Source organism: Lipophrys pholis, assembly GCF_963383615.2.
Source record: "Lipophrys pholis genome assembly, chromosome: 13".
NCBI lineage: Eukaryota > Metazoa > Chordata > Actinopteri > Blenniiformes > Blenniidae > Lipophrys > Lipophrys pholis.
The window spans coordinates 17,009,363-17,019,841 of NC_137632.1; the positions used below are offsets into that span (position 1 = coordinate 17,009,363).

Below are 10,479 nucleotides of genomic sequence, written 5' to 3' on the forward strand. Positions count from 1 at the left end.
AAAATAATTTCCCTGGGTAAAATGACGCCACTTCCATTCATAGGAGCTTTTCTTGTGTGTCACCTGCTAACAGTTAAAGTTGATGTTGTATACTAACGATGGAAATGCTGTCAATACCCGCAGCTTGGAATGCCAGTATTTTTGCTGTGTTCATATCCAACTGGAATCTTACAAACCCACGAGGGGAAAGAAACGGTGCTTTGAGACACGATGCATATCTGTAATATATGTAAATATAACTCTGCTGGCTTGTAAAAAGTAATTGCTTCATCTTAGTTGTTTGCCATTTCAAAATGAAAATGCAAATGGATTCACAGATACCCTCCTTAGGTCTTTAAAGGTGTTTGAACAAATGACAACTAAGACAAGATGCAGAAACAGCTGAGATAAAGTATCAACATGCAGACGGCAGCACAGAGGTAAGCTCATGTTAATTTCAGGGCTGCGTTTCTGGCACTGTGAAGGCCGTCTGACCTCGGCTAATGCTAACGCTAATAGACGTCTCATGGAGCAGAATGAATAAATGAGGAACTCATGAAGTCTTCTAGGATTCTATTAATAAGTAGTGTGATCACAATAATATTAAATACTGGGCGAGCCAGATAAATCAACAGTAGAGCCTCTAAACCAGCTAACGGAAGGCCTCTCATTGGGCTCTCTTGGTGACTTGGTGAGGAGTTAATCGTTAGATTTTGGGGTGTTGAAGCAGGGAGGACAGGGCATCTCCAGGACCAGGGTTGGAAACCACTAACCTTTGACAACCTTTGTTGTAGAGCTTTTCAGAATATGCAGCCTGATGGTAAACACAAGTCTTCCTGGGAGAAAGATACCTGGGCCTCATCTGCTTCTTTGTCTGATGTCCTGAGGTTAATGAAGGGAACACTGCATTCCAATGGCCGTGCTCACGTTAACCCCAGAAGTATCGACTGAGGTCTGCAGACACTCCTTGATCTCATGAAAACATTCTCCATACTTTCTCTTCACAGCTTTTGTACTTTCTTTCCTTTCACCCTTTTGTGCTGATGACTCTAAATGTGCTGTGCATTTTTGTGCTTTGACAGTTTAGCCTGTGAAGCATTTGCTTGTGGTTCCCCAGAGGACTATTTCTCAAGACAGGGTACCAGAAAACCTTGAGCTACTTCTAAGTACTGACGAGGGGTACAACTATTTTTAAAAGTAATTGATCCCAAACTATTAGGCATATGTGTAGCTACACTATGCTGAAGTATAAGTCTCTGTAAATGTGATTGTGACTGATATTAATTTAATCATTATAAACCTTACACAGGAAAAAAATTATAATTCAGGATAAAATTGTTACTTCATCACCTATTCTATTCATTCATTTCTTCATCACTGAGTTAAAAGTTCAGTCTTCTAATGTCATAAAAAGGTCCAAAGTGATCAGCCAGTATCTTCTTCAAGCTGTTTTATTTAGCCAGAACTAACATTGGCCATACAAATGAAGGCTGAATGACTGAGCCTGCGTGTCAATATCAGAATTCATAGAAACATTCACACCTACTCACATGCATGTCTTTGGACTCTGAGAGGAAACCGGAGTACATGGAGGAAAAACCCATGCGTGCATGAGAAGAACATACCAGCTCAACATAGAAAAAAGGTCTGGCCCAGGTTTGAACGCTAGATCTTCTCACTATGAGGCGGGAGCACAAACCACCGCTCCATCATGCAGCCTCTGACCTATTTATGAGCGTAAATCTGTTCTGAAATGTTAGTATTCTGTTTTATAATTTGTATTCAGTGAAAATGCCAACATGCATGTGATGGAGTCTGCTTTTTGTTTGCAAGATGTCCAAATATAAATAATTTTTCATCAATCTTTAATTACTAGTTACTAGGTCATTAATCATTCAGTTAATTGATAATTGCAATTAGATATTCATTATTATGAGACACCTGTAATGTTGCTTTAATGATCCAACTGGCCTGTTGATGAAGTGTCTGGGATTAGTGTTTTAGCGAAATTAATAACATTTACTTACCGGTAAGTAAATTGGGTTATCCCAAATAATATGAAGTTAAAAAAAAAAATAAAAAATTCTGAAACGTCTACTAGAATGTATATTAGGGTTTCTATGTAAGTGAGTCTATCTGGTCATAGTACTACTTCAAAGAGGTGACTGATTAAAAAAAAGTTTATTTAATGCTGATTCCATGTGACTACAAAGGCATGTTTGCATTTAAAAATAAACAGAAACGCTGAAAGATTTAAAGAATGTGACTATGTTTTGGAAAAGAAAAGACCCTTCCATTTGCCGTTTGTCATTCCTTCTCCTTTAATATCACAGTTCATGAATCACATGGGGGGGAAAAAAAAAATCTGTTTCATGAGACAAGAATATAATCTGTACTTGCTCTCAAAGTAAAAAAAATAAAATAGAAAAATAAAATAAAAAAGGCCTCTTGTTGGCGCTTCCAGGCAGCGGTTTCTATAGACAGTGACTGAAGTAACACAGTTAGGTGATGGCACATCCTTGGACAATAACCCATTTTTAACTGGTAATTATCTCGGTGAACACTGGATGGCATTGTTGCTGTTCAGGAACTCCTCAATTTGTTTCTTACTTTTCCTCACCAAGTCAGAGGAGAGAGGTATCAGCTATGCATGAAACTGTATTAGTGGATTTCCACATTCAATTTTCAATATTTGATTCATTTATAGCTTAGGTTTCAAAATGTCATTGTCATCCAAAGAAAGGTGACGGAAGAAACTCAAGAGCAAACTGCTATAAAGACTTTTCTAGTCTGATAGGAGAAAAAAAAATAAAAAATCACCTCACGACACACACTGCATTCGTTTGCTGATCTAAACCTGGGGGAGTAATGTAGGTAAATGAATTAAAAGCAACAGTGACAGGTAGTGTTTTCTCAGGTGTCACATGAAGACTTAAAAGACTTGGGAAGGTCGAACTTATAAAAGGTACCTGAGGACATGAGTGCGAGACGCGTTCCCCTCCAGAGTTGCGTGTTCATATACTTTAAGTAAACACAAGTATGTTATTCAAACAGGCGACAACATAACCTAGGTCCTCTTCCCCTCCACAAAAAGTCTACAGCTCTGTTTACACGCTGTTCCCTGTAGGAACATAGGACAATTCTCCTGGAACACTAGACAAACCAGATTTTCCGGGCCTGTCGTTAACGCTCCCGGATCACCTGTATTTTGCCTCGGACACTAGACACCACGGGTCACCGACTCTCTGAGGAACGTCGCTGTCACTGTTGATCAGATGGGAGTTTGAAGCTCCTCCTCTGTGAATGTATTACTTGGTCTTTCCTTTGCCATTACACCAGTTGGATGATGGAGCTGATAATGCTGGTGTCAAGTTTAGGACATGAGGAAAAAAGGGAATGATTACCTGTCAGCAGCTGAATCTGCTGCATCTATTTATCACACATACTACATAGTGTGAAGTCATTTATGGCACGGTGCGGTTTCTGCTTCTTTTTAGTGGAAAATTATAATGTGACTTTAAATGACCATGTGAGGCGCAGTTTCTTTTTCTATGTTCAAAATAAAACTGTTCTAATAGAATTATTTAAAAACTTAAATTATACTTTCAATTTGAAAAAAGACATAAATAAGTGTATAATTTCATGAAATAAATCGTCCCATCTTATTTCTGTACAAATGACTTGAATGATTTCCTCCAGTTTTTCTCATTGTGGCAAAATGCTCTTTGTTCAGTGTTTTACTCCAATTCATTCAATTAAAAAAATGAATACTTTTTAAATTGAAAATGATCAGACTTTGAAATGCAAATGAGACTCATTGACTAATTGTTAAAAAGAAAATATGTTTTTTTTTTTTTTTTCTTTTTAATAATGTGGACCAGAAATGAAATGCCATGGCATAATCTTCCCATGAGAATAAACCTGTATTTAATATGATATGCTCAAGAGGAAATAAAATAATAATGTCAATCTTAACTTGCGTTCATTAAACATCACCCCCATTAACTGGAGCTCTTGTGGCAGGAAAAAATATCTGAAGCAGTTTTTTTTTTTTTTTTTTTTTAAACGGTGAAACATCAGTCTTGCTGATGCAGCATTGTCGTGGCCTCTCCTTGTTTGTGACCTCTGTCAGATGACAGTGAAGGTCTCCAATAAGCAACAGTGTTAGCTGTGAGTAGCATTCGCTGAACTGTCTCTTCCAATAGCAGTCGCCTCACATCCTCTTGAAAGAAACAAGTGCCTCCCATACCAATTCTGCCCCCTTCCCCCTAATTGTTTTCAATGCTCCATTGAATCCATCTTCACCGTCGCTCTATTCAACAGCAAAATCTGCAGTACTGCGATCTTTTTTTTTTTTTTTTAAAGGTGCTTAAAACCAGGGTCCCCTCCCAACAGTAACTTTTGAAGAAAAACCTCATTTGGAATAAATACCTCCTTGTGTTTTATAAACAGCATCTCCAGGGTGGGCAGCAGCAGCAGCACAGCTGTCGGAGTGGGTTCTTCTTTTTGTACCGCGCCGCCAGCTTGAACTTCTCATTAGTTACAGCCACATAATCCTGTGTCCTCTCTACATTGGTTTGGATGTGTTCAATGTGGGCCCCTTGTTCCTCTACCAGCAGGAAGATGTCCATAAAGAGGTCCTTCAGCTCCTTCATATTGTTTTCCAGGTTCAACAGTTCCTGGTAGTGGAGAGTGATAGAAGAATAATACATCAGATGACTGGGTGGCGCGAGAAAATGGTGAACGGAGTAAAATACAATATGAACTTTGTTTTATGCCTTTTCATTAATGTCCGGTTTTAATGTAATCTTGCTACTGGTAGTGTCTGAGCTCACAGCCTGTACCGGACAGTAATATGCACCTTACACACATAGAAACACCCTCTGACATTATGCAGAAAGGTGGCAATATAATCATAAACACACACGGGTACTGTAATATTAAAACTGCTCCTCACAAACTGGGACTAACGTCAAATGTTCCATTTTTTTCCCCAGCTATTTAGTATGACAAATGATCTAATGCCCATACCTTGCCAGTACTAAAGCTCTATTCTGGGACTGTTAGGGTAATAATTTACTTGTGGACAGGAGATTGAACTCGTGCTATGATCAAATCTGCATTTATTATGGAAATTAGACTAAATTAATGAATTTTCCTCGAATTTGAATCAGGCTTCATCTTCTTGAAGTGTCTCTTTCCAGGTTCTACTCTCACCTTGTGTCGCTGCTCGATCTCGGATAGCTGTGACCGTGTGATTCTGGCATCGTTTGGCAGGTTCTCGTTGAACACCTCCCAATTTCCCGTGGCGAACATCTCATTCACCTCCTCCTCCGTCACCTCCCTTCCCTGTACATCCAGCTGCCGGATAATGAAGAGCTTACAGCGCTCCTGCTTGGTCAGCAGACCTTCATTATACTGGCACATTACCTGGAAATAATTACAGCAAAAAGAGAGAATAAAAAAAGAGGGCGGAAGAGGGGAAATGAAGAATGAGAAAGCATTTGAGTTCCATCTTTATTTGCATAAACATAATTTGGGTTTGGCTTCTTTATCCTCTGTTAAACAGTGCACAATGCATTTACGCTTCTTCTTAACAATGGAAATACATTCAAAGAGGAGTAATCACACAACAGAGCCCTTCCACATATGGAATAACAATGGCATTATATGACTCGTGCATGAAAGTGTACCAATAAATTCTCTGTTGTTTACTGCAACGTGTCATTTGGATTATACCAACATAACTTCCACGTAGAGGATCTTATAGGAAACCGGCAAATGTCCTTCATGTGGCCTTGGATTGTGTTTCCTCTGGCAGACGTCTGCACTGCCTTGGAGTTTGAGTCTGTTTGTCGCCTCAGCTCCTCTCAGACCTTGGCCTCTTCTTCCTCTCTCACATCAGACTAAACCCCTCACGTAGCAGCTTGCTGCAGTTACAATAAAACCCTCCTCACCCACTGATCTGACCACCACTCTCCTTCACACTGCTGCCATTTATTATCATATGTCCTTTTTTTTTGTGTGACATTTTACAATGGCTGCCTCAGATATTGCCCCTCATGGATAAATAATAATCCTCCTTTTGAGCATGTTGACCTGAGCAGAATAACTAAAAGTGTTGTCTACTAAGGCAAAAAGAAAAAGAAAGAAAAATCATGAATTAAAATCAGTTTAATCAGGGGAGAGACGGTAGTTTTCAAAGCAGAGTAGGGAGGATCACATTCCCGACCTGATGGAATTTGCGGCACAGCGCTGCATGCTGGGAACGCTGTATCCTGGTGGTGACGGCAGCGGGTCCCTGCTGCTCCTCAGTTTTCTGGGCCTGTTTTAAAAGGGCATCCAAACGACGGTTGAGGCTTTCAGCCAGCAGCTTGATGTCTCGTGTTATGCTGCTTTCTTTCTTCATCACGCTGAAACGACGCATTGCGGCCACCAGCGTCTTCTGCTCCTGAGTGAGCTTGACGACCTGTTTGTTGTTAGAATGAGACAAAACTTTAACTCGACTGTATAAAGGTCATAGAGTTCCACCGATCTGTGTCTGAATCTCGGCACCTTTTGATACGAAAGTGTGTTGCACCGACATCATGTACTCGTTCTCATTAAACTCATTAAGAAGCAGCAACTAAAAAGGTTCTGGTCCTGATTGGTTTTGGATTTTTGTTCCCTGTAAGCTGTTGCTGTCTGTTGGTTGTTAAGTACTTTCTTATTGTTTAGTTGTTGTTTTTTTCTATATTTTTTGACAGCATTTAATTTATTGATAGACATTGGACATTCCATTCCGTGTGCCTGCCGCTTTAAGAGGAGCACGTACACACACAAAAAACCACATGAAAATGTGTGGGAAATTTGGGAATAATGTGCAGTAACTTTTGTTCATGATTCGGCAAACCGTTTCAGAAAAAGTGCACAAACAGAAAACGCAAGCAGTGAGAGGCAGGCACACAAGAAATGTCACCTGATGTCTTCATTGTCATCGTTTTCTTGTCTTTTTCTGTTGACATGATGTGATTATTACAATATAATTTGATTCAAACGTGTTAAAAGATGAACTATTAAAAACAAATTAATGAAACAAATTTCTTTCTTTGAAAACACCGTACTTATCCTTCTTTCTACTTTACCTCTGTCTCCAGCGCTGTGAGGTCATCTCGGATTTGCTGAGCCTCGGACAGGAAATTCTCGATGACCGGCTCCTCCTCGAACACCACAGCCTGTGGCGTGATGACCCCGACCACCACAGAGTCATCATCATCACCCTCCGTTGGGAGAGGATTACTATTTTCACTGGTATCCGCAGCAAACTCCTGAGCTTTCTGCTGCAGCTCCTGCAACCGGTCTCTCATTGTAGAGGAGCCCTTTTCCTCAGGATACGAGGTTATAATGGTATGTACCACCCCTGAAAACGCTGAGGAAAGAAGGAGTGAAACAAAATAATTCAACGATTGCTTCTGGCACACTGAGCTATTGCAATTCAATTGAAACAAAAATCATAGAGGACGGCAAAAATGGAAAACTGACGATGAGTGTGTGTGTGTGTGTGTGTGTGTGTGTGTGTGTGTGTGTGTGTGTGTGTGTGTGTGTGTGTGTGTGTGTGTGTGTGTGTGTGTGTGTGTGTGTGTGTGTGTGTGTGTGTGTGTGTGTGTGTGTGTGTGTGTGTGTGTGTGTGTGTGTGTGTGTGTGTGTGTGTGTGTGTGTGTGTGTGTGTGTGTGATTGAGGGGGGCAAGCTTTAGGTTTACAACACTGTGGCTTCAATCAGGTGCAATGATCCATGATTTTAGCCCTACAAAGGTGGATTAATGTTTAAGTTTAGATGTACAATTAAACATCCGACATGCTGTCAGCAGACATTGAAGAAACATTAAAAACACTCACGTATGTAGTTTTACTTATTCTTAAATTTACACCATATAAACTACTGTGCTACTTTTAAAATCTTGCGTTCCTACTTGGTACGCCCACAATTTCAACAAATATTCAGACAAAGGATTAATCTGTATATTTATTGCTGAAGCATTTATATTTTTAGGAATGATGGGCTCCATAGATGAGTCAGGTGAAATGAATCAAATACCTTGAATAGTGCTATGTGGTTACAATGTAACTAGTTCTTAAAATAGTTTTTAGAAGAGTACTTGGGAATTTTTTAAACAATACTTTTCAGTGTAATTGAATGCAATTCAAGCAATGCAACAGCTCCATGGTGAAATACTGTTGCATTCACTTTCAACATTTTATGTAATTGATTTCATTTTGTTCTATAAATTGTATTAATTTACATCTTCTTACTGGATTTAAATGTTTAAAAATAAAACCATTAAGCCATTTGAACATGAGCCAAGAATAAAAATATTTCTTGAAAATGCGATCGGTTGTAATTTTTTTTAAATTACCCGTAAAATCAGTAGCTTGAATAAAATATCCACATAATATACTTGTATATCAATCAGTGCCTAATGAGTATTTCTTAAATCATGTTAACGTCATCCCAACTAATATGAGCCTAACTAATGAGCCATGTCTGGCAGATATATATTTAGCTGGATGGGGAGAAAAAAAACACGAAAAAAAAAAAAACATGAGAAAAACAAGCTGAAAGTTTATCTACGACGTCAGTCAAAGTGACTCGATTTCATTTTCCCACGAGAACCGAGTTGTTTGTGTTAAACAGAAAACTAAAAAAAAACACACACACAGGGAGGCTGTCTCCAGATTGTCACATATTAAACAACGGCGAGTCAAGAAAAATTGACCTTGATGAATAAATTAACTGAGACGTACAAGCAATATCTAGAGCCTAAATGTTGATTAGGTGTGAAAATTAAAAAAAAAAAAAAAAAAAAAAAAAAAAGTCTTCAAAATTAGTGAGGCAAGGAAAGTATTTACCTTTCAAGTTTTTCATTTCAGCCTGCTGAGTTCTGCCAAGACCGAGGCAAACAAGTGCGGTGCTTATGATTAAACCCAGAGGTTTTTAAAATCAGATTTCTTTGACTACTCTTGACAAGTGTACTCAACCACAAATTTCCATGCATTGAAATGGGCATGCCAAACAATTTGGAACTGACTTAGCAACATAGGGATTTGGGTTTTAGAGGCCGTAACATAAGCTTTTGCAAGCACATGATTGTTTGGAGTGGGGAACAGAGTGTTTGGCTGCGGAGAAATGGACCATTTCAAATCACAGACTATCCCGTTTCTGGATAGATTTCAAACAGGAAAGATCGTGAGTGTGTGTGTGTGTGTGTTTGTGTGTGTTTGTGTGTGTGTGTGTGTGTGTGTGTGTGTGTGTGTGTGTGTGTGTGTGTGTGTGTGTGTGTGTGTGTGTGTGTGTGTGTGTGTGTGTGTGTGTGTGTGTGTGTGTGTGTGTGTGTGTGTGTGTGTGTGTGTGTGTGTGTGTGTGTGTGTGTGTTGTAACTATTACAAACTTCCCAGAGCTGGAAGAATGTGAAAAGTATCATGTGGGCTGCACTCTATCTCCCTTTTTTCCTCTCTTTCTCTCCCTTAACCGCCCGACACAGGAGAGCCGATTAAATGAGAGAAAAAAAGAAAAGAAAAGAAGGCTGAAAGGATTTGTGAAAACATTCTCGCCATGTTTAACATAAAAACCTGGAGGAAAGTGGAGCATGGTTCATGAAGGAGTGCGGCTTGCCTCTATTGTTAAAATGCTTTGTTCTCTAAAACAAGCAAAGAGTTTCTTCCTGCCATGCATGTTCTTCTTCATCTGCCTTTCCGAGAGGAACTCATTTGTTGACACTCTTTTCCAGTGGAAGTGGAAAAGGTAGGGGCTCTCACGTCCTGTACATTATTAAAGCCAAAACTTGTTGGGTTCTAACGTTCTAACTAATTTCACTTACAAAACTCATAAACTTGTGTAAAGTGTCGGCAACAGGCCCTGGTTTTCCTTTCCACTACTAAAGCAGAAATTTCATTTAAATCAAAATGTTTTGCCAAACCAAAACTTTTAACAAAGACTGTTGTAGGTTTCAGTTTTCATGATACATGTACCGTGGAGGAATGTATAGTTTACCTTAGAGAAGTTCATATTCCATCAGGGCTTGTTTGGTAAAGGTTCCCACAGAGACCAGAAGTGTATTCCAAAAACAAACATGATCAGATGTCACCCGGTCATGGTTGGATCTCCGCTGATCCACCTGATGCTGATCCACCTGAACAGTTATGCCATCAGCTGTTAAACAGGAGACTTACACTCTCGGGCAAGGAAAGTTTTCAGGAAGTCTGAATTAGTCTGTTTCGAGCACCTCCCCTTTCTTCCGAGGAACAACCTGACGGGGCCAATAGAAAAGGAGGAGAGTGGAGAGGCTATTTGCTTATGAAAAGAACTGAGAGGTCTGAGAGGTGACATGATTAAGTAAATGAGGAGGGAGAGACGGCATGCTGTGCAGACTGAATACATAAACCCTACCCTAAGGCTTATTCCTGGGCTGGAAAATGGAGCAGAGCAAATACAAGTGCATTGTGTACACTGCTGAGGCCAAACA

The 10,479-nt window shown here is 39.6% G+C and overlaps 1 protein-coding gene across 2 annotated transcripts; it reads right to left on the reverse strand.

The window, feature by feature from the left end:
• Positions 1 to 2,275: 2,275 nt before the first annotated feature.
• stx19 (syntaxin 19) lies at positions 2,276 to 10,199 on the reverse strand. Of its 2 annotated transcripts, none has more exons than XM_080478243.1 (5): positions 10,008 to 10,199; positions 7,104 to 7,387; positions 6,212 to 6,448; positions 5,197 to 5,340; positions 2,276 to 4,658 (listed from the first exon to the last, which is right to left on the reverse strand). In XM_080478243.1, the coding sequence occupies exons 2-5, from the start codon at positions 7,323 to 7,325 to the stop codon at positions 4,422 to 4,424; spliced, it is 840 nt and encodes a 279-aa protein (XP_080334369.1). In that variant the 5' UTR covers positions 7,326 to 7,387; positions 10,008 to 10,199; the 3' UTR covers positions 2,276 to 4,421. The 2 variants fall into 2 exon arrangements, with proteins under 2 accessions (XP_080334369.1, XP_080334368.1); XM_080478242.1 differs by having other exon boundaries at positions 5,197 to 5,409.
• Between the last annotated feature and the right edge of the window lie 280 nt (positions 10,200 to 10,479).

Coding starts and splice junctions, on each gene's coding strand:
- stx19 (XM_080478242.1), bottom strand. CDS start 7,325: ATGAGAGACCGGTTGCAGGAGCTGCAGCAGAAAGCTCAGGAGTTTGCT. Junction 6,449..7,103: donor TCACAGCGCTGGAGACAGAG/GTAAAGTAGAAA, acceptor AACAACAAACAG/GTCGTCAAGCTCACTCAGGA. Junction 5,410..6,211: donor TGTGCCGCAAATTCCATCAG/GTCGGGAATGTG, acceptor AATTATTTCCAG/GTAATGTGCCAGTATAATGA.